Source organism: Pseudorca crassidens, chromosome 1 (assembly GCF_039906515.1).
Source record: "Pseudorca crassidens isolate mPseCra1 chromosome 1, mPseCra1.hap1, whole genome shotgun sequence".
Classification (NCBI taxonomy): domain Eukaryota; kingdom Metazoa; phylum Chordata; class Mammalia; order Artiodactyla; family Delphinidae; genus Pseudorca; species Pseudorca crassidens.
Window position 1 is genome coordinate 105,076,057 of NC_090296.1, and position 24,882 is coordinate 105,100,938.

At 37.9% G+C, this 24,882-nt stretch overlaps 1 protein-coding gene across 11 annotated transcripts in view; it reads left to right on the forward strand.

Annotated features, from left to right (window-relative positions):
* The window catches only part of TEX9 (testis expressed 9), a 215,423-nt gene that overhangs the window by 161,822 nt on the left and 28,719 nt on the right, over positions 1–24,882 (forward strand). For all 11 annotated transcript variants that reach the window (XM_067747685.1, XM_067747711.1, XM_067747695.1 and 8 more), the window contains 4 exons: positions 497–579; positions 2,459–2,637; positions 5,577–5,659; positions 6,083–6,256. In XM_067747685.1, coding sequence (XP_067603786.1) covers positions 497–579; positions 2,459–2,637; positions 5,577–5,659; positions 6,083–6,256 — 519 coding nt within the window. The remainder of the gene's footprint in view (positions 1–496; positions 580–2,458; positions 2,638–5,576; positions 5,660–6,082; positions 6,257–24,882) is intronic.

Below are 24,882 nucleotides of genomic sequence, written 5' to 3' on the forward strand. Positions count from 1 at the left end.
ACTAGATAGAAGATCTGAGAAAGAAAAGTATTCATATACAAAGAAGGTAATTGGGAAGGTTTATTCATTTATTTAAATATTTACAGTGTGTAGAGATCACTAGTCCAGGTGCTGGGCACACTGGGATGTACAAATTCCCTACCCATGGGAATCTAGACCTAAGGAATAGTATGCGTGGAGGCCTATCTGAAGAATAATTGGTGAGGAGAATTAAATTCTGTGAATCAGAACATCCAGTTTAACATTCCACTAACTAGTTGAACATCCTTGAATCTTTGGGACTCATTTTCTTGTCTTTAAATCTCTTGGTCCTAGTAATTAACTAGGTCTTTTCCAGGTATACAATTTTGGATTCCTTAAAATATAATTTGATTAATTCTCTGAAAATAGGAATTCTTCTGTGTAGCAATCTAGCAGTTCTGTGTATTACACAGTTGCCTTCCTTGGCAAGTGATTAGAGTCTAATTAATTAATCGTTTAAATTCTTTTCATGTAGCCAAAGACCAACAACGTTGATCCAATGAACAAAGTTCAAAACAAATTACACTCTGCAAGTAAAGGAAGGAAATCAAATTCAAGGTATAGTACAGTTTTTAAAGTATTACTTTTTAAGAAATTTTATAATTTATACTATCATTGTTCTTAATAAGATCTGTTTCTCTAGATCTTTTTATACCCAAAATATACAAAATTGTACTCTGTATTTCTTCTCCACATTTAATAATTTAAAACATCTTCTAATCAGAAATGTCTTGCAACAGTTAATGAACATTTTGTATTGTTCTCTTAAGCAAAATTGCCACATTTCAAATTTTTTAAACGTTATTTTTAGCTAGATATTTTCTTTGATCAGAAACTAGAACCTAGAGGTCTTTCTCTGCCTAGTTCTCTCAAATAGACTTATACTTTTTGAACACCATGCATTATTGTATATTGTATATATTGAGATACAGAATGATTTTGGCATGCTCTCAATAAAACTATAGTATAGTTATAATTTACATTCTATTGTTTTTGGTGAGAAAGAATTCAAGACTGTTTTTAGTACTTTAAGCATAAAAAGGGGACCCAAGAGGTTCTTTAGGATAGTAGACCTTCTAGAAAAGGAGGGTCACACCTGCAGTGGATGGTACCAACCAGCTTCTAATTCACAGTAAATTGTTAAATTTATGTCTATTGCTTACCCAAACTGATAATTGCATTATAATTCTAGAAGAATTCTTATTAATCCTTGTGTCTTTTAATTGGCTAAGTAAAATTTTTGTTTTTTGAACAAAAGAGACAAAAAATAGGGTGAAAGGATAAGGAAGAATAAAACTAAAATTGATAGAAGAGAACATATGTTACATACATAAGTACTGTACATACATCAGTACTGTATATACATACATAACTGGAAAGGGTTATCTTATTTTCAGACTTCAAGTTTACTTTTTAAATAAAAGGTTCTTTTTCCAAAAGAATTCTAAAGCATTTGCTTATGTGTTAAAAGTAAGTTAGGCTTTAAAGTAAGTAAAAGGTTAAAAGTAAGGCTTTTGGAAGCAAACTTGATGGATTAGGCCTGGCCCATTCCTCAACGCCATTAGAAGTGACTTTCATTTCATATTTCTCTCTTCATTAAAGAAAAAAAAAATCAACTTTTGGTAAACTTTGATCCTGCTTAAAATATGTTTTTTTAGGTGGAAAAATGAGTTTGAGCTAAGAACTGTTCACTCTGTAATTCTTTCTTAAGAGGTATTATTCTTCAGTGTTTGCAGAATTATGACTAGAGTGATATCAAATTGTACAGTTCTACTCCAGCAGCATGTAAAATTAAAAGCCACAGGCTGGATTTCACCTAGGAGGCCAAGTTCAGTACTCTTAGTTTTGATGTTCACTTGTTTGGGAGTGTTGACCTAGAACACATAATTCTCCAGCAAAAAAATGGGATTATTCGGGATCAGCAGAATATTGCACTTCAGGGTCTGAAATGATGGCGAGCCACGTGCAAGTCTGCACACAGCAAGGCAAGGAGAACTCTTTTATAGAAGGAAAAAGGAAGTTGGGAGGGCTAGAGTAAACAAAGGTTTTTCATTACCTGACTTGTTGCCAGGAGTGAAGAGGAGCCTTCCTTCACACCGCGGGGCTCTGCTGTTGTCTCAGGTTGTGAGAGCTCCCCCTTCTGGTCCGCTGACTGTTAAATTGAGGCTTCTGTTTATTAATATTTTACACTGGCCATGTCTAAGTGGCCTCATAAAGCCTCCTCTAGCTCAGTGGTTGTGTGATTCATAAAAACTGAAAGTCTACTAAGTCTCTTGTAATATAGTCCTTGAAAGTATCAATTGTAGATTTCATCATAAAATTTATAATAATTTTGATCTGCTTTTTTATTTGGATAAAGGTCATATCTGGGAGTCATATCTCCTTTTTTATTATATGTATATAATATATAATGTGCCTATATGTGGTTTTTTTTTAGAGTAAAATTGAAATACTCTGATGTACAAACTGCCAGCGATGTTGCCATTCCAGAGGATTTCTCAGACTTTTCTCTTACAAAAACAATTAGCAAAATTGAAGGGCAACTGGAAGAAGAAGGCTTACCTGATTATATAGATGATGGTATTTTTTGTGGTGTTAGTGAAGACATTGGAACAGGTAGGTGGTTTTTTGTTTATTTTTATCCTTATATCACAATTATTTAGAAAATGTAGTGATGTCTTGCATTTATTTAAGGAAATAAAATTGGTTTTGAGTCAATAATTGTTGAAAATGGATGATGGGTGACCAGGGTTTCATTGAACTCATCTCACTACTGTTGTATATGTTTGATGTTTTCCATTATAAAAAGTAAAATTAAAAAGAACTATCTGGGGAGTTCCCTTGTGGTCCAGTCGTTAGGACTTGGTGCTTTTACTGACGTGGCCTTGGGTTCAATCCCAGGTCGGGGAACTAAGATCCCACAAGCCCTGTGGTGTGGCTAAAAAAAAAAAAAGAGAGAGAAAAGAAAAAAAAAAAAAAAAAGAACTCTCTGGTATTGGTTTCATTGACCACTTTTCAAATAAGTTAAATGCCCCATAGCTTAAAATTAAAACATTGAAATAAATTTTTAAAAACCATATTTCTTTGAATTCCTTCCATTTAATGTTACTGAATTCTCTTTATTGTGTGTTAAGTCAACACATGTTAAAGGATAAATGAATTATTGATGTAGTATCAGGTAAAATAATGAATTTTCTAATGAATATTATTTTCTTTCTTATAAATTCATTCTCTGCATACCGCTAGAAAAATAATACTTAGTCTAGATCATCAGAAACATGTTAGTTACCAGTAGTGCCTCTAAAATTGTTGAATTTATGAGGAGCCACCTATGCTATTATAAATTTAAAAAAAGACAGTCGAGTGTATATGAACAGTTAATGCTGAACTATAATTAATTGTAGGTTCAGACAAACTGCTTTAGCCTCTCTGTAATAGCAATTTCTTCACTTGAAAATGAAGCAGTTTGTATTAAATGATCACGAAGTTTACCCTTAAAATTCTCTGATTCTGTGAAAATCACAACGATTTACATGTGTAATTATTGTGCTACATGCTAGTTAGTCATAAACGCAGATTAATTCATTTATGCATTTATTACGTTTACTGACCTATCCAAGCTTTCTGGGGCTAATTGTTAGGAACGAAGGTAAGTGAAGCAAAGAGTTAACCTTCATGCCTCTGTTAAGATACCTTCAGGGATGCAATGGTCAGATGTTGGCTGTTCCTCAGTTTACAGTCACCCATAGCCTTGTTAACAAAGGTCCTCCTCCCAGTATGGGAACCAGCACAGACTACCTTAAATTACTGCTTTTATTCTTATTGCTGAATGACCTCTTTGCATCCCTGTCTTCCCTTTTCAGAATCTTTGGCCAAGGTGTCTCCCCTTTTAGGGGAGTTTTCACTTATTCCACATGATTGCCTAGAATGGCTGGGTTATGTGTGGGAGGAAACAATAAAAAAGTAGTTTAGGAGCACAGAGTGTTTTATAAGACTAAAGTTGGAGTGGGATGGTTGGGGAGGTTAATGCTGTGGACCAACAGAGACAGAGCACTCAAATCCTTGATGACCGGGGTTAGAGTTGGGGAGAAAAAGAGATGCGAAAAGTCATGCTCTCCCATTGCTTCTTCCTTCTTTCCCCCTAGAGACCAACTACTGCAAACCTCACACTTTTAAGTTTATTGTTTCCCTTCTGTCCTCTGCTAACCTGGAGTTACATGAGAAGCTAGAAGGAGAGTTGAGGCTGGAAGAAGCTAGGTGGGGTTAGAGCCAACCATTGTTCATTGGCTCCATTAACACAGGGGACTTCATAAGAAGAGCTTTGAAACAGGAAGTATGTGTGGAGATTTATTGTGCTCTGTGGAATTTGTCCTAATAACTTTCAGAGGCTATTCAGAGTGTTTACTCAAGATAAGTCCCATGAGGGCAAACCTTGTCTTGTAATATCGGTATTATGCCTGGAACATAGTAGAGACTTGATGTATATCTTTTTTTTTTTTAATTTATTTATTTTTGGCTGCATTCAGTCTGCCTCTGGGCACGGGCTTTCTCTAGTTGCGGCGAGTGGGGGCTACTCTTCATTGCAGTGCGTGGGCTTCTCATTGCGGTGGCTTCTCTCGTGGAGCACGGACTCTAGGCACGTGGCCTTCAGTAGTTGTGGCATGTGGGCTCAGTAGTTGTGGTTTGCAGACTCTAGAGCACAGGCTCAGTAGTTGTGGCACACAGGCTTAGTTGCTCCGCGGCATGTGGGATCTTCCCAGACTAGGGCTTGAACCCGTGTCCCCTGCATTGGCAGGCGGATTCTTAACCACTGTGCCACCAGGGAAGTCCTGATGTATATCTTTTTAATGAATGATTGAATGAATTATGAGTGAGTTCTAAGTTCAGTTTTTACATTATTTACTTTTATAGGCCTAAAACCCTCAGAGATTTACTGATATTATTGAATAAAGAACTTTTGATAGCAATACCAAAGGTAGATGTTCGTGAGGGGTTTGTGGAAGAAAGCTTCGGTAGTAAGGTATTAGTGCGTTTTTTTGCTTCTCAGACACGTCACTACATTTTAACATCTGTGAAATTGGAATGTGTATTACAGTCAGTGGCATTTTATAATTACAATGGCTGGGATTGAAGTTGAGTTTTGCTAGACCTGTGTTTGCTTCTGCCAAACACCTGGGGGCATTACCGATCTGAGACCACTTTAAGTTCTGTTTGAGGTGTTTCGAACCACCTGGGTAAGTATGAATTCAGTCTGCAAACTTATGTGAGTACTTGGCTTGTGGTTTCGATTCTCAGGAAAAGTTTTTGTTTTTTTCTTCTTTCTTTACTTGGTTCCAGTGTAACAGTTCCTTTCTGTTGGATGGATTTTTCATTTACCTCTACATGAGGGGTATGTAGTGTCTTGAGTGTTCCCAAACAGGGATCTCCTATTAGAGAGACTATTAGACTCCCCATCTTGAGCCTTTTTTTCCCTCATAAAATAATAGTCTGTCTTACAATGGATGGCATCTTAGATTCAGTGAAAGACAATAAATATTATTATTAAATTGACACAGAAGCACAGATCAGATTTCTGAAGGCCAAACTCCATGTTATGCAGGAGGAATTGGATAATGTTGTATGTGAATGCAATAAAAAGGTAAGTTTTTAAAACCTTTCAGAATAAATGCTGTAATATTCAAAGTCATTTTAGGAGTAGTTTTCAATTTTATTTTAAAAATAGCTTCATTGAAGTATAATTCACAATTAACTTTTAAATTCAGAAATTTAAATACTGAACTTTATTCTGAGATGTTGAATTTTCACAGAGCTGAAGAATTTTAAATACTTGCCAGCAATTAGAATGCTGTGTATTAGACTTACAAGTGTAAGCTATTAAGTGCAAATAAAACATCTGTCTTCCATTTTGAGGATGAAAATAGAATGTAACTCGTTTTTCTTAGTGAAATTGGTGTAAATATCTCACCAAAGATCATACGAAGCTCTTTTATGTTTTCTGCTTTATGTTTTGATACCAAATCATGTATGTTTTTCCATATAATCTATAATTTCATAACTATAGGAGGATGAAATTCAGGATTTAAAGTCTCAACTGAAAAATTCTGAAGGAGATTGTATGAGACAGCAGCGGACAATTAATTTGCAACAGTCTCAAACAGAAAAGTATAAAACTCTTTTTGAAGAAGCAAGCAAGAAATGTGATGGATTACAGCAACAGTTGTCTTCAGTAGAAAGGGTAATAATTTTGCTATTTTTTCCTAATCTAATGCCAAAGATGCACAAAAACATATAAGTTACATGTTTGCATAGATACCACTTTTCATTGTTTAGTTATTTTGTTAGTGTATACTAAAAACTCTTCCCCCATTATTAGGAGAGTATTTTTTAACAAGTTTATTGAGATATAATTCACAAACATCTCACCCTGTATACAATTTGGTAGCTTTTAGTGTATTCACAGAGTTGTACAACCATCACCACTCTCAAGTTTAGAGTATTTTCATCACCCAAAAAGTCACCCCATACCCTTTAGCCTCAGTACCTCTAGCCTCTTCCCCTAATCTCCTCCAGCCCTAGGCAACTTCTCATTTATTTTCTGTCTTGATAGATTTGCCTATTCTGGACATTTCTGTATATGTAGAATCATACAGTATGTGATACTTAGTAACCAACATTTTTCACTTTAAGTATTGTTTTTAGGGTTCATCAACATTGTAGCGTGCATCAGCACTCCATTGCTTTTTATAGAGTAATATTCTTTTTTATAGAGTATATGGATGTAATACATTTTATTTATCTGTTTATCAGTTGATGGACATTTGGGTTGTTTCTACTTTTGGGCTGTTTTGGATAATGCTGCTGTGAACATTCATGTACAAGTTTTTGTGTAGATATATGTTTTTGTTTTTCTTGGGTATATACCTAGGAGTAGAATTGGTAAATTATAACCTTACATTTAACCTTTTGAGGAACTGCAGGCTGTTTTCCAAACCAGCTATACCATTTTTACATTTCTACCAGCAGTATATAAGGGTTCCAATTTCTCCACATCCTACCAACACACGTTAGATCGGTGGTATCAATCCCCTGTGGATACTGAGGGATGACTCTATACAGTTCTATTATGAATTTTGACAAATGCATAGTCACATAGCCATCACCATAATTGAGATACAGAGCACTTTCATCATACCAAAAAATTTCTCTGTGAATTTAGTCAAGTCCTCTCCCTACTCCCAACCTCAGGCAACCACTGATCTGTTTTTGATTCTTATATTTTGGCCTTTTCCAGAATGTCATATAAATAGAATTACATAGTAGCTTCCTGAGTCCGATCACTTAGCATAATGCATTTGCGATTCATCCATGTTGTAGTCTGTTCCTTTTTATTGTTGACTGTAACATTGAATGGGTATTCCACATTTTGTTGACCTTCTCATCTGGAAAGAAAAATTAATTATAGTATCTAATAGTCTAAGCCTGTGGTGTCAAAAATGGTAGCCACTCATATGTGGCTATTCCAACTTGTAACTTGCTGTAAGTGTAAAACAACATCAAATTTTGAAGATTAAATACGAAAAACGATGCAAAGTCTCATTAATATTTTAATGTTTACATGTTGAAATGATAATATTTTGGATATACTGGGATAAGTGAGATACAGTAATAAAATTTATTTTAAGTATTTCTTCTTAAAGTGACTGCTAGGGAATTTAAAATTACGTACATAGTTTGTACTATGTTTCTATTGCTCTAAGAAATAAAGGCAAGTGGTCTAAGAAAAAACAAGCTGTAATATCTGGGAAACAACTGTTTTAATTTGTCACCTTACCATTTGTCATCATCCATCCAAGATGTGGTCATGTCACTGCTCTAGTCCACATAACTTGCCTGCATCTTTGATTCTTTTCTTGTTCTTAGCTCTCATACCCAATCCTGTGTTTTTTTTCTTCTAAATGTTTTCATTCATCTCTTCTTTTCAATTCCCATTGCCACTTCTTAGTTCAGGCTATTATTATCTTACTTCTGAATCCTTCTCACTGGTTATTTTATGTCCTTTCTCTTTTTCTTATCCACGGTATTCTGTACCCTGTCAAAAGATTAATATTCTCAAAGGACCACATTGATTATAACTCTACTTTCATTTGGGCAGAAAAGGAACTAACATTTTTTGAGTGTTACCTGCCAGGTAAAACACATTTTACAAAAGGGAAACTGAGTCTGAGAGGATAAGCAAATTGCCTAAGGTCAAACAGGAATGGCAGAGCAGGATTCAAACTCTGTTTATCTGACTCTGTAAATCACGTAGACTCTTTCTCCAACTCCCCAGAATTAAATAGACTTAAACACACAGCTGTTTTAAAATCTCGTTATTTAGAATTAATATTTGAAACTTTTAGTTCACAGTGAATGTACTAGGGCATTATGACACACTGGCTAGCTGAAGATTTTTATGAAAATTTGCACTGGCTCTGAGCTTCTCAGCTTGAATTCCTATCTACCTACCAGCCAGAGAGGCATAACGTAACTCTCCTGGATTATGTGAAACTCAAGATTGAATCTTTCTTGCTAATTCATTTTTTATATCTCTAGAAACAAACCTAGTGTACAGTTCACAGAAATGCAAAACAGAGCTTAAGTAGCTGCTTCTGTAAACCTGCAAAAACCAACTATTAAAACATTGTTATGTATATTAACTTATTTTAGCTGCTGATTGTAACAGATGAAGTCATTTTTAAAATATAAAAACAGAGGGCTTCCCTGGTGGCGCAGTGGTTGAGAGTCTGCCTGCCGATGTAGGGGACACTGGTTCGTGCCCCGGTCTGGGAAGATCCCACGTGCCACGGAGCGGCTAGGCCCGTGAGCCATGGCCGCTGAGCCTGTGCGTCCGGAGCTTGTGCTCCGCAACGGGAGAGGCCACAAAGCATTCTACTCCAGCTTTGGATTTTATTTTTCTATCACTCCCCCAAATTTCCTTTGTGTCTCTACCCCATAAATCCCCAGTGTCTAATCATAGCCCCAGGCAGCCACTGATTTGTATTCTTTTACTACAGATTTGTTTTCCTTGTTATAAAATTTCATATAGATGGATTCCTAAGTATGTACTTCTTTGCATGTGTCTTCTTCAGCATAATGTTGTTGACGTTCATCAGTGTTGTTGCTTGTTTTGTGATTCATTCCCTTGTATTGCTGAGTGGTATTTATTTATGGATTTACACATTTCATGTGTTCACCAGTTGATGGGAATTTGAGTTTTTTCCAGCTTTGGAATATAAAAAATAAAGCCACTATGAACTTTCATGTACAAGTTTTTGTGTAGATACATGTTTTTGTGTAGACACATTCAGTATCATTCATGATGTTGATTAAATACCTAGTAGTAGAACTTCTGAGTATTATATAGAGTATATGTTTAACTTTTTAAGAAACTATCAAACTATGTTCTAAAGTGATTGTACCATTTTTCATTCCCAATAGCAATGTATGAGAGTTCCAGTTACTCTATATCCTCACTTAACACTTGATATTGTCAGTCTTTTTAGTATTAGCCACTCTAGAGGGGTAGAAGTAGTATCTCAGTATAGGCTTATTTGTATTTCCCTGATAACTATTGATCTCGAGCGTGTTTTCATATGCTTATTGGCTGTTCATATATCTTCTTTTGTTAAGTGTATGTTCAAATTTTTTGCCCAATTTAAGAACATTGGGTTGTAGTAAGAGTTCTTTATGCTTCCTTATATAGTTTCTTTGCTAGAAAGAATATGTATTGTGAATAGTTTCTCCCAATCTGAATTGGCTTTTAAATTTTCTTAACAGTGTCTTTCGAAACCACACAGTGTGTGGTTTTGTGCTTTTTTCATCCTATTTGAGAAGTCTCTGCCCACGAGTTTTATTAGTGTATATAAGTCTATTTGGATTTTCCATAACTTTTTGAGTCAGTTTTGATGATTTATGTTTTTCAAGAAATTTTTCCAACTCATCTAAGTAGTCAAATTTATTGGCATAAATTTGAACATAATATTCATGTATTATATTTTTATTTATATTTTTAATATCTGTGATAATGACCCCATTTCAGTCTTGATATTAATAATTTGTCTCTTCTCTGTTTTATTCTTAATCAGTCTAGTTACATACTTATCAATTTCATTGAACTTTTCAATGATTCAGCATTTGACTTTGTTAGTTCTTCTGTACTGTTTGTCAGTTTTCTGTTTATTGATTTCTAACCTCATCTTTAGCATTTCCTTCATACTTATTTGGGCTTAATTTGCTCTTATTTTTCAGGATTCTTAAAGCAGAAGTTTAGATAATTGATTTTCTGCTTCTTTTCTCACATAAGCATTTAAAGCTATAAATTTTCTTCTAAGTGCTGCTTTATCTGCATCCCACAAAATTTGAGACTTTTTATTTTCATTAAGTTCAAAGTATTTTCTAATTTCCTTCCTGATATTTCTTTTATTTAACATCTTTATTGGTGTATAATTGCTTTACACTGGTGTGTTAGCTTCTGCCATATAACAAAGTGAATCAGCTGTATGTATACATATATCCCCATATCCGCTCCCTCTTGAGTCTCCCTCCCACCCCCCCATCCCACCCCTCTAGGTGGTCACAAAGCACCGAGCTGATCTCCCTGTGCTATGTGGCTGCTTCCCACTAGCTATCTCTTTTACATTTGGTAGTGTATATATGTCAGTGCTACTCTCACACGTCATCCCAGCTTACACGTCCCCCTCCCTGTGTCCTCAAGTCCATTCTCTAAGTCTGCGTCTTTATTTCTGTCCTGCCCCTAGGTTCATCAGGACCTTTTTTTTTTTTTTTTTAGATTCCATATATACGTCTTAGCATACGGTTACTTCAGTCTGTATGACAGACTCTAGGTCCATCCACCTCACTACAAATAACTCAATTTCGTTTCTTTTTATGGCTGAGTAATATTCTGTTGTATATATGTGCCACATCTTCTTTATCCATTCATCTGTTGATGGACACTTAGGTTGCTTCCATGTCCTGGCTATTGTAAGTAGTGCTGCAATGAACATTGTGGTACATGAACTCTTTTGGAATTATGGTTTTCTCAGGGTATATGCCCAGTAGTGGGATTGCTGGGTCATATGGTAGTTCTATTTTTAGTTTTTAAGGAACCTCCATACTGTTCTCCATAGTGGCTGTATCAATTTACATTCCCACCAACAGTGCAAGAGGGTTCCCTTTTCTCCACACCTCTCCAGCATTTATTGTTTGTAGATTTTTTTTTTTTTGTAGATTTTTTTGATGATGGCCATTCTGACTGGTGTAAGGTGATACCTCACTGTAGTTTTGATTTGCATTTCTCTAATGATTAGTGGTGTTGAGCATTCTTTCATGTGTTTGTTGGCAATCTGTGTATATTCTTTGGAGAAATGTTGATTTAGGTCTTCTGCCCATTTTTGGATTGGGTTGTTTGTTTTTTTGATATTGAGCTGCATGAACTGCTTGCAAATTTTGGAGATTAATCCTTTGTCAGTTGCTTCATTTGCAAATATGTTCTCCCTTTTGAGGTTGTCTTTTCATCTCATTTATGGTGAAACACTATTTTAAAAAATCTCTGATAATACTTTGTTCCAAAGTCTACTTTGTCTAACATTAGTGTAGTAATTGCAGTTTTGTTCTCAGTGTTTCTGTGAGACTATAATTATTCTACTCTTTTTTTAAAATTAATTTTTAGTGGATTATAGTTGATTTACAATGTTGTGTTAGTTTCTGCTGTACAGCAAAGTGAATCAGTTATACATATACATAAATCCATTCTTTTTTAGATTCTATTCCATATAGGTCATTACAAAGTATTGAGTAGAGTTCCCTGGGCTATATGGTAGGTTTTTCTTACTTATCTATTTTATATATACTAGTGTGTATATGTCAATCCCAATCTCCCAGTTTATCCATCCTGCCCCCTCTCCCCCTTGATAACCATAAGTTTGTTTTCTATATCTCTGACTCTATTTCTGTTTTGTAAATAGGTTCATTTGTACCATTTTTTTAGATTCCATATGTAAGCGATATCATATGATATTTGTCTTTCTCTGTCTGACTTACTTCACTCAGTATGAAAATCTCTAGGTCCATCCATGTTGCTGCAAATGGCATTATTTCGTTCTTTCTTATGGCTGAGTAGTATTTCATTGTATATGTATATTACATCTTCTTTATCCATTCCTCCTTCGACAGACAGTTAGCCATGTCCTGGCTGCTGTAAATGGTGCTGCAATGAACATTGGAGTACATGTATATCTTTTCAAATTATGGTTTTCTCTGGATATATGCTCAAGAGTGGGATTGCTAGATCATATGGTAGCTCTATTTTTAATTTTTTAAGGAACCTCCATACTGTTCTCCATAGTGGATGTACTAATTTACCTTCCCACCAACTGTGTAGGAGGGTTTCCTTTTCACCATACCCTCCCCAGCATTTATTTTTGTACATTTTTTGTTGATGGCCATACTGACTGATGTGAAGTGATACCTCACTGTATTTTTGATTTGTATTTCTCTACTAATTAGTGATGTTGAGCATCTTTTCATGTACCTCTTGGCCATCTGTATGTCTTCCTTGGTGAAATGTCTGTTTATATCTGCCCATTTTCTGATTGGGTTGTTTTTTTTTGATAATGAGCTGCATGGGCTGTTTGTTTATTTTGGAGATTAATCTTTTGTCCATCACTTCATTTGCATCCATTTTCTCCCATTCTGTGGGTTGTCTTTTCATTTTGTTTATGGTTTCCTTTGCTGTGCAAAAGATTTTTTTTTTTTTTTTTTTTTTAGCGGTTCGTGGGCCTCTCACCATTGTGGCCTCTCCCATTGCGGAGCACAGGCTCCGGACACGCAGGCTCAGCGGCCATGGCTCACGGGCCCAGCCACTCGGTGGCATGTGGGATCTTCCCAGACTGGGGTACGAACCCGTGTCCCCTGCATCGGCAGGCGGACTCTCAACCACTGCGCCACCAGGGAAGCCCCTGTGCAAAAGCTTTTAATTTTAATTAGGTCCCATTTGTTTATTTTTGGTTTTATTTTCATTACTCTAGGAGGTGAATCAAAAAAGATCTTGCTATGATTTATGTCAAAGAGTGTTCTTCCTATGTTTTCCTCTAAGAGTTTTATGGTATCCAGTCTTACATTTAGATGTTTAATCCATTTTGAGTTTATTTTTGTGTATGTTGTTAGAGAATGTTCTAATTTCATTCTTTTACATGTAGCTGTCCAGTTTTCCCAGCACCACTTATTGAAGAGACTGTCTTTTGTCCATTGTATATTCTTGCCTCTTTTGTTATAGTTTAGGAGACCATAGATGCGTGGGTTTATCTCTGGACTTTCTATCACAACTCCAACAAAGAGAGCCCCTGCTTCCCCACAGCTCCAACAGGAGTCTTGAGGTTGATTCCCATTAGTTTGTCCCCAAACCAATTACTTTAGCTTTGCAGACTCAGCACTGGACAAGCTTTGGTCGGGTGTTGAGCTCTGGACATGGGAACAGAGGTGGGTGGGAAATGAAGTCCATCCCTCTGAGTCACATGGACTGAGAGTGGCTAAGGGTTGGGTCCCGAAAGAAGAAAAGAGGATCTATTATCTAGAAAAACAACCTTTCCTGAACCTACCATTCTTAGGAAGAAACTAGAACTTGGTCTCTTGGTACAACTCAGACCAGGTAAATGCAGGTGAAAGTATCCAACCCAGAGCGATCCATTCACCCATAATTGGAGACATCAGTCTGCAGGCTCACTCGCTTATCTCCATCATGCCATGGATAAACGATACTTTTGTGCACTGATCTTGATCTGTTGGACAAGTTCCCCCAACCTGTTGCACAACCCCAGGGTACTGCTTAGGCTAACCCTCTCCATGGGGTGTTCCCAGGAACGCAACAATTGTCCCTTGATCTATATTCCTGTTTTTGTGCTAGTACCATACTGTTTTGATTAGTGTGGCTTTGTAATATAGTCTCAAGTGAGGGAGCCTGTTTCCTACAGCCCTGTTTTCCTTTTTCAACATTGCTTTGGCGTTCGGTGTCTTTTGTGTTTCCATACAAATTGTAAAATTATTTGTTCTAATTCTGTAAAAAATGCTCTGTAAAGAATCAATGACAATGTTGATTCTTCCAATCCAAGAACATGGTATATCTCTCCATCTGTTTGTGCTATCTTTGATTTCTTTCATCAATATCTTATAGTTTTCTGAGTACAGGTCTTTTGCCTGCTTAGGTAGGTTTATTCCTAGGTATTTTATTCTTTTGGATGCCATGGTAAATGGGATATTTTTCTTTAATTTCTCTTTCTGATCTTTCATTGTTAGTGTATAGGAGTGCCAGAGATTTCTGTGTATTAATTTTGTATCCTGCAACTTTACCAAATTCATTGATGAGCTCTAGTAGTTTTCTGGTAGTATCTTTAGGATTTTCTGTGTATAGTAACATGTCATGTGCAAACTGACAGTTTTACTTCTTCTTTTCCAATTTGAATTCCTTTTGCTTCTTCTTCTTCTCTGATTGCCGTGGCTAGGACTTCCAAAATTGGAATAAAAGTGGTTGAAAGTGGACATCCTTGTCTTGTTCCTGATCTTGTTGAATAAAAGTGGTGAGAGTGGACATCCTTTTCTTGTTCCTGATCTTAGAGGAAATGCTTCCAGATTTTCACTGTTAAGACTGATGTTTGCGTGGATTTGTCATATATGGCCTTTATTATGTTGAGGTAGGTTCCCTCTGTGCCCACTTTCTAGAGATTTTTTCATCATAAATGTGTGTTGAATTTTGTCAAAAGCTTTCTCTGCATCTATTGAGATGATCATATTGTTTTTATTCTTCAGTTTGTTAATGTGGTATACCTCATTGATTGATTTACATATGTTGACGAATCCTTACATCCCTGGAATAAACCCCACTTGATCATGGTGTATGATCCTTTTAATGTGCTGTTGGATTCTGTTTGCTAGTATTTTGTTGAGGATTTTTGCATCTATGTTCATCAGTGATATTGGCCTATAGTTTTCTTTCTTTGTGACATCCTTGTCTGGTTTTGGTATCAGGGTGATGGTGGCCTCATAGAATGAGCTTGAGAATGTTTCTTCCTCTGCCATTTTTTGGGAGAGTTTCAGAAGGATTGGTGTTAACTCTTCTTTAAATGTTTGATAGAGTTTGCCTGTGAAGCCATCTGGTCCTGGACTTTTGTTTGTTGGAAGATTTTTAATCACAGTTTCAATTTCAGTAGTTGAGATTGATTTGTTTATGTTTTCTATTTCTTCCGGGTTCAGTCTTGGAAGGTTGTTCTTGGAAGGTTGTACCTTCTCAGAATTTGTCCATTTCTTCTAGGTTGTCCATTTTATTGGCGTATAGTTGCTTGTAGTAGTCTTTTGTGATAGTTTGTATTTCTGTCATGTCCGTTGTAACTTCTTTTTTATTCTACTTTTTTTGATTTGGGTCCTCTCCCTTTTTTTCTTAATGAATCTGGCTAAAGGTTTATCAATTTGGTTTATCTTTTCAAAGAACCAGCTTTTAGTTTCATTGATCTTTGCTATTGTTTTTTTTCCTTTCTGTTTCATTGATTTCTGCTCTGATCTTTCTGATTTTCCTTTTACTAACTTTAGGTTTTGTTTGTTCTTCTTTCTCTAGTTGCTTTAGTTGGTTTATTTGAGATTTTTCTTGTTTCCTGAGGTAGGATTGTATTGTGATAAACTTCCCTCTTAGAACTGCTTTTGCTGTGTCCCATAGGTTTTGGATTATTGTGTTTTCGTTGTCATTGCCTCTAGATATTTTTTATTTCCTTTTTGATTTTTTCAGTGATCAATTGGTTGTTTAGTAACGTATTGTTTAGCATCCATGTGTTTGTGTTTTTTACAGTTTTTTTCCTCTAATTGATTTCTAATCTCAAAGCATTGTGGTCAGAAAAGATGCTTGATATGATTTCAGTTTTCTTAAATTTACCGCGGCTTGATTTGTGGCCCATGATGTGCTCTATCCTGGATAATGTTCCATGTGTACTTGAGAAGAAGTGTATTCTGCTGCTTTTGGATGGAATGACCTATAAATATCAATTAAATCTATCTGGTCTAATGTGTCACTTAAGGCTTGTGTTTTCCTTATTAATTTTCTGTCTGGATGATCTGTCCACTTGTATAACTGGTGTGTTAAAGTCCCCCACTGTGAATGTGTTACTGTCGATTTCCACTTCTAAGGCTGTTAGCATTTGCCTTGTATATCGATGTGCTCGTATGTTGAATGCATAGATATTTACAATTGTTATATTTTCTTCCTGGATTGATCCTTTGGTCATTATGTAGTGTCCTTCCTTGTCTCTTGTAACAGTCTTTAATTTAAAGTCTATTTTGTCTCATATGAGTATTGCTACTTCAGCTTTCTTTTGATTTCCATTTGCTTGGAATATCTTTTTTCCATCCCCTTACTTTCAGTCTGTATGTTTCCCTAGAGTTGAAGTGGGTCTCTTATAGATAGCATGTTTACGGGTCTTGTTTTTGTATGTATTCAGCTAGTCTGTGTCTTTTGGTTGGAGCATTTAATCCATTTACATTTAAGGTAATTATCGATATGTATGTTCCTATTGCCAGTTTCTTAATTGTTGTGGGGTTTTTTTGTTTTTTTGTGTGTGTTTTTTGCAGTACGCGGGCCTCTCACTGTTGTGGCCTCTCCCGTTGCAGAGCACAGGCTCCAGACGTGCAGGTTCATCGGCCATGGCTCACGGGCCTAGCTGCTCCGCGGCATGTGGGATCTTCCCGGACCGGGGCACGAACCCATGTCCCCTGCATCGGCAGGCAGACTCTCAGCCACTGTGCCACCAGGGAAACCCTGTGGGTTTGTTTTCGTAGGTCATTTTTTCTTCCCTTCTTCTTTTGTTCTTTTCTCTTGTGGTTTGATGACCATCTTTAGTGTTGTGTTTACGTTTCTGTTCCTTTTTTGTGTGTGCATCTATTGTAGTTTTGGGTTTGCTATTCCCATGAGGTTTTGATATAGCAGTCTATATATGTATAAGGTTGTTTTAAGTTGCTGGTCTCTTTCCCTCCTAGAGAAGTTCCTTTAGCATTTATTGTAAAGCTGGTTTGGTGGTGCTGAATTCTCTTAGCTTTTGCTTGTCTGTAAAGCTTTTGATTTCTCTGTCGAATCTGAATGAGAACCTTGCTGGGTAGTGTATTCTTGGTTGTAGGTTTTTCCCTTTCATTGCTTTAAGTATATCGTGCCATTCCCTTCAGACCTGCACAGTTTCTGCTGAAAAATCAGTTGTTATCTTATGGGAATTCTCTTGTATGTTAAATGTTGCTTTTCTCTTGTTACTTTCAATATTTTTTCTTTGTCTTTAATTTTTGTCAGTTTGATTCATATGTGTCTCAGCATGTTCCTCCTTGGGTTCATCTTGTATGTGATTATCTGCACTTCCTGGAGTTGAATGATTGTTTACATTCTCATGTTAGGGAAGTTTCAGCTATAATATCTTCAGATATTTTCTCAGACCCTTTTTCTTTCTCTTCTCCTTCTGGAATCCTATAATGCAAATATTGGTGCATTTAATATTGTCCCAGAGGTCTCTGATACTGTCCTCATTTCTTTTCATTCTTTTTTCTTTGTTCTATGGCAGTGATTTCCACCATTCTGTCTTCCAGGTCACTTATTCATTCTTCTTCCTCAATTATTCTCCTGTGATTCCTTCTAGTGTATTTTTTATTTCAGTTATTGTATTGTTCATCTCTGTTTGTTGTTTAACTCTTCTAGCTCTTTGTTAAGCATTTCTTGTATATTTTTGATCTGTGCCTCCATTCTTTTTCCGAGATTTTGGATCATCCTTACTATCATTACTCTGAATTCTTTTTCAGGTAGACTGCCTGTCTCCTCTTCATTTAGTTGTTCTTGTGGGTTTTTATCTTGTTCCTTTGTTTGCAACATATTTCTCTGTCATTTCATTTTCTAACTTTTTATGTATGGGGTCTCCTTTCCACAGGCTGCAGGATCATAGTTCTGCTTGCTTTTGGTGTCTGTCCCCTGGTGGGTGAGGTTGGCCCAGGGGCTCCTGCAAGCTTCCTGGTGGGAGGGACTGGTGCCTGCCGTTTGATGGGTGGAGCTGGGTGGGTCTTTTCTCTCTGGTGTGCAGGGCCGTGTCAAGGGGTGTGTTTTGAGGTGGCTGTGAGCTCAGTACGACTTTAGGCAGCCTTTCTTCTGATGGGTGGGGCTGTGTTCCTATCCTGATGGTTGTTTGGCCTGAGGCTTCCCAGCACTGGAGCCTGCAGGTTGTGGGGTAGGGCTGGGTCATGGTGCCAAAACATGGACCTTCAGGAGAGCTCACTCTGATCAGTATCCCTGCGGCTTCTGCTGTCAGTGTCCTTGCCCTCACAGTGAGCTATAGTTGACCTTTGCCCCTCCAGGAGACCCTCAAAGACCCCTAGCTAGGTGTAGCCATGTTCCTTTGGAGATACTGCTTTATGCTGGGTCCCAGCGCACACGAGATCTTGTGTGCACCCTCCAAGAGTGGAATCTCTTTTTTCTCCAGCCCTGTGGAGCTCCTGCACTCAAGCACTGCTGGCGTTGAAGCCTAAATGCTCAGGGCAGTTCTTCTGCCAAATGCCAGACCCTCAGACTATCTTGTAGGGCCATTTTATGTGGGAACATCCCTGTGTAGCCTGCGTTTTTTAATATTTTTTGGTGTGAGGGCTGTTTTTAGTATGGATGTCTGCCACCTCTTTCCTCGCTGTATGTTGGCCATTGTCCCCTTTATAGGAGGTGTGACTGATGTTGTGGTGACCAGAACCTGCACTGGATATTGAGCAGTGCCTGCCCTTTGCTCTGTGGTTGTCACTGCCGTGTCAGAAGTGGGGTCTGCTCCAAAGTTGTTGGATTAGAGACCCCAGATCTGTTTCTTAGCTGTGTTTCTGGTCTGTGGTGTGAGGTTGGAGGGATTGGAGCACTCACATTGGGAGGGAAGCCACTGAGTATTCCTCCTCTGGAGCTGTTCACCTGTGGTGTGCTCTGTTATGTCACCTTTCACCTGTTGTTCAAGCTGTCATATTACACTGTTGTTGGCGCTGCTCTCAGCTCCACCTTAACTGTGGGTATGCCGGCAGTTGGCCTGGTGTCTCTCAGACGTTGTTTCCACCAGACCACCAGTGTAGATCCACTGAAGTCAGGTCCCAGGTTTGCAGTAATCATGGATCTGGACCCTCGGTGGGTGCTCTGGGGGCAACTCAGACTCTGGCCTGGCCCGACCCCCATGAGTATGTGCCTGCATAGTCTACAGCAGCTAAAGGTAGACCTGTCTTGGCTGCGGGAGCGCTCGTCGTCCATTTAGATGTTCCGTAGCCACTGAGTTTACAGTCAGTCGCAGTGGTGTCAATTTATGGTTTGCCCAGCTGCGAGGAGAGATTTCAGCTTTTCTTCATTAGTTGCACAGCCCCTGGGGCTCAGCTGTGGTTTCAGCTCCACCTCTGCATGTGGGCCACCCACAGGGGTCTGTTTCCGAGGCTGCTCCGGAGTACACGAGTCCGCCCTGGTGAGGAGGGGCATGGAGGTGGTGGCAGCTGGGGTCACTGGAGCCCTGGTGGGGACAGGGCACACAGGGGATCCAGCAGCTGCAGGCTCAAGAGAGCCAGCGCCAGCGGGGGCCCTTCCTAGTGCATGGGGAGGCAGGGACTGGCACGTGGGGAGAGAGGCTGCAAATGGCCCCGCCCCTTGTGTGTCACTCAACAGTGGCTCTTCGCTTCTGTGGAGGTCTGCACTTCTTCCACAAGCATTCCCAGTTGTGGATTTCCTCACTCCTGTCCTCTCAGGCTGCCTCCTCGCAGCCAACAGCAGTCCTCTCCCCAAGTTTGCTTTTCAAACCCCACATTCCAGCACCCAACCCCTGTCCACACCAGTGGACACATGTCTCAGGCAGGGCATGCAGGGCTGTGGCATGGACCCTCTGTGTAGGTCTCACTCTGTCCTGCCTGCCACAGATCGGTTGCTGTGCTCTCCTCTGATAGCCCCCAAGGCTCTCCTTCTGTCCCATCTGATCTCCTCACCAGTAAGGGGGCTTCCCTGGATGTGATAACCCCTCCTTTCCTTCAGCACCGCCCCTCTCGGGCGCAGGTCCTGTCCCACTTCCTCTCCTCTTCCTTTTCTCTTCTTTCTTTCATCCTACCTGGTTATGTGGGGATCTTTCTTGTCCTTTTAGGTGACTGAGTTCTTCTGCTAGTGTTCAGCTGGTGCTCTGTGAGAATCATTCCATTTGTAAATGTATTCTTGATGCCTCTGTGGGGAGAGATGAACTCCACGTCTTCCTACTCCTCCACCATCTTGACTCTCTTTTATCATCTTTTTACTTTTAATCTGTCTCTGTACTGAAAATGGGTTTGTTATAGAACCCATATAATTGGTTTTTGCTTCTCTATCCACTCTGACAGTCTTTGTCTCTTACTGGAATGTTCAGTCCATTTACATTAATGCAGTTTTTGATGTTTGGATTTAAACCTACTATCTTCCTATTTGTTTTCTGTTTTTCCCAACTGTTAACTTTGTTACTTTTTCCTCCTTTGAATTGAATATTTTTTAGTATTCCATTTTTTCCCTCCACTGTTAGCTGTATCTAGTCTTAGATTTAAGGTTTACAATATACATATTTAACATATCACAGTCTACCTTTAAATCATGTTATACTATTTCATGTATAATATAACACTCTCATACTCCATCTGCTTCGTTTGTGGTCATACCTTTATTTTTAAAGGTCATACATCACACAATATTTTTTTCTTTAAACAGTTATATTTTAAAGAGATGAAGATATTTGCCATTTCTTGTATTCTTCATTCTTTAGATCTGTTTTCCATACTTCTGCTTGATATACCTACCCTTTCAATTTTTGTGGTACCAGTTTGCTAGTCACTAATTCTCTGTTTTTGTTTCTCTGAAAAAGAGTATTTTCCTTACTTAAAAAAACCTTTTTATTTTGAAATGATTATCAATTCACATGAAGTTGCAAAAATAGTACCTCTAGGGCTTCCCTGGTGGCGCAGTGGTTGAGAGTCCGCCTGCCGATGCAGGGGACGTGGGTTCGTGCCCCGGTCCGGGAAGATCCCACACGCCGCAGAGTGGCCGGGCCCGTGAGCCATGGCCTCTGAGCCTGCGCATCCGGAGCCTGTGCTCCGCAACGGGAGAGGCCACAACAGTGAGAGGCCCGCGTACCGCAAAAAAAAAAAAAAAAAAAATAGTACCTCTAGAGAGGTCCTGTGTATCCTTCAGTTTCCCTCAAAGGTAACATCTAACATAACTATAGTCCAGTGTTAAAACCAGGAAACTGACATTGGTACAATCCACAGACATTATTCAGATTTCACCAGTTTTGTAGGCACTCATGTGTTTTTGAGTCCTTTAATTTTTGAAGGGTATTTTTCACTAGGTATAGAATTTTCAGTTGACTATTTTTGTTTTCTTTTGTTAGTTTAAAGATGTCCTCCCTTTGTCTTCTGTGTTGTATAGTTTCTGACTAAAAGTCCACATAATTCTTCTCTTTCTACTTTTGTATGTAATGTGTCTTTTTTCTCTGCTTTTAAGACATTCTCTTTGTTAGTGGTTTTCAGCAATTTCATAATTATGTGCTTTCTCAGTTTTGTGTGGGGAGTGTATTTATTCTGCCTGAAGTTCGTTGAGCTTTTTGAATCTGTGGGTTTATTGTTTTCATCAAATTTGGAAAATTTTGGTCATTATTTCTTCAAATATTTTTCCTGTACTCCCTATCTCCCTCCCCCACCTGAGAGTCCAATTATACTTCTGTTAGACTACTTGATATTTTCACATTGATAATATCAGTGATATTAGGTTACTGATGAGCTGTTTTCAGCGTTTTTTCTTATGTTCTTTATTTGGATAGATTCTATTGCTATGTCTTCAGTAGGTTACTGATCTTTTCTTTGTAGTGTCTAGTATGCCCCTATTCTTAAGCAGAGAGATGTTCATTTTGATATATTATACATCTATAGAAGTTCCATTTGATTCTCCTTTATAGCTTCAGCTTATTTTCTCATTATATTAATGTTTTGCTTTAATCACTTATGTATAATTAAAATAGCTGTTTTGACAGCCTTGTTCACTGTACCCATTATATTTCTCATTTATGGGTTTGTTTGTATTGACTGATTCTTTTTCTCCTGGATATCGGTTACATTTTCCTGCTTCTTGACTTGGTTAGTGATTTTTTACCAAATGCTAGACACTGAATATTATATTGTTGAGCATTTCTCTTTAGTGTGCTTTTTGAAGACAGTGTTGAATTTTGACAGGTAGTTATTTGCCAGTTTAATCACTTTGAGACCTGTTTTTAAGTTTTGCTAGAGTGTGTCTAGAGCAGCCTTCAGGAATAGTTCAGCTCTATCCTTAAGTCTTCCCCTAAAGAGACCTTTCAGGATCTCCACTGAATGTCCCTGATGATCACTGAGGATTGTCATTCTGGGTGATTAGACCTCAGATGTCTTCCTGCCCTGTGTGAGCTATGGGAATTGTTCTATTTACAGCTCCCTAATTGTGCTTTATCTGGCCTTCTTGAATTTTCATGTATTTAGGTGTAGCCTAATAGACTCAAGGGATTTCCTGTGTAGATTCGTGAAGCTCTCTCCTAGTGTAGTTCCTCCTTACTTGAACCTTCACACAAATTCCCAGCTGCCTGTCTCCTCCAGCTGTGTTCTGTTTCCTCAACTCAGTGGACCTCTGGGCTCTGTTTGTATTTTCTCTTCCCTGTAGCCTCAGTGTGGATATTGCTTCCCAGAAGAATGCTGGGGTGATTGTAGGACTTGTTCTGATTTTCCCTTTTCTCAGGAATCACAACCCTACTGTTTTCCAGTATTTCTAAACAGTTATTAAACATATCTTAATCATTTTTTCTAGTTGTTTACAGTGCATTTTTGTGTTACGTGTTTATTATTTCTTCATGGCCGGAAGACTTAATCTCACTTTTGTTTTGGTTAAATTAAAGTTATTGGTGCACTCCACAAGTTTCTCTGACCATGGATTTGTCATATTAACACTCATATTAACATCAGTAACTCACCTTTTTAAAAAAAATGTCTGCCCTCTTGTTATCTTGCTCCAGATAAAATTGATCTCTGTGTCATTTCCTAAAGCTGCTTTGTTCTTTTCTGCTTTCATAGTAAAAACTCTTCAAAAGCATTTTCTCACCTTCTTCATTTCCTTATATTGTAAACAAAGCTTTTTTCATTTTTGCCTGTATTTATCCTGCAAAATCATTATATGAATGTACCTTATCTTTGTTTAATATTGTATATCTATCATATACATATAAGAGTTGTATATTCTCATTTTTATATATTTTATTACATAGCTCTACCCCTTCCCCCATATTCTTTATTTCCTTCTTTTCCAGCTTAGGTTCCATGGTACACAACTTAATTATCCATTGAATATATTCTTAATTTCCCTGCCAGTGTAGTGCGTGGCAAAACCCAACCTAATTTCCCCCATACTGCTTGTCTATATGGCTGGACAAAAATACACAACCAAGTGGATTGGTCCTACTTTAACTTATTTACAAATATCAAGTGTAATGCTATTTTCCTCTCCTACTTTCTGAGAAGGTAGTCCCCTCTCCCACTTTCAGAGTTGATTATTAAACAGGTTATTTTTTCTCCTCATGTTTCCAATACCTCTTCCAACATTACCATTCTCAGTTCAAAACTTCTCCCTATTTTACTAAGAAAACAGTAAATTTTACATCAGTCTCTTGGCCTTTGTACCCATCTACTCTTCTTTCCCCCTCATTACCATGGATTACTATCTCTTCTGTCTAAAGCTGATCACCTCACTGTGCACTGGATCCCATAGTCTGTCTTACTCAAGGACTTTGCTCCTACAATTATCCTGTTTTCCATTCTCTTGCAAAAATCACATTTACTCTATCTATGAAATTATTTGCATTAGCATACAGACATGCCATAGATCTCCAATATATATATTTTAAAACCTCCATAGATCTCATATGTACCTCTTGCCCTGTATCATTACTCTCCTTTATAGCAAAGCTTCTTAAAATAGTTGTCTCTACTCAATTTTTCTATTCCTCATTTGCCATTCTCTTGAAACTACAACAGTTAGGCTTCTATCTCTACTCTGCTTCTGAAACCATTCTTAACAAGGTCACTAGTAAGCCACATTGCCAGTTCTAGTCAGTTATTATTCCTCATAGTAATTTATAGCTCAGCAACATTTGACATAGTTGATTTCTCCCTCCTTGAAACACTTGATTTGGCTTCTGGAGCATCACACTTGTAATTTTCTTTCTTGTTTTCCTGACCTTTCTATGTTGAAGTGTCCAAGGCTCAGTCCTTGGCTCTGTGCTGTCTACATCCAATTCTGAGATGCACTCATTCATTTCCATGGCTTTATGTACCATCTATATGTTGTTCACTCTCACATTTCTACTTCTTGCTCGGATCTTTCTTTGAGCTCCAGACTCTTATTAACATCTTGCTTCCCACTTGATATCAGTACTTGGTATGTTAAACATCCTATGTCCTAAAGAGGGAGCTCTTGCTTCCCTGCTCTCTGCAGACCTTCTCCTTTTCTCCCTCTCAGGAAAAACATTGAGTTATTTAGGCCAAAATCCAAGAGTCATCTTGATCCTTCTCTTTCCTCACACCATCATCCAATCCATCAATGAGTCCTGCCAATTCTGTTTTCAAAATACATGGAATTAACTACTTCTCAAAAACTCATTACTCCCACCCAAGCCCAAGCTACTGTGTTTCACTTATACTATTCTAATGACCTCCTAGATTTCCTACACTCAGTAGCAATACCACAGTAGCTAGAGTACAGTTGACCCTTGAGCAGCCTGGGGTCTA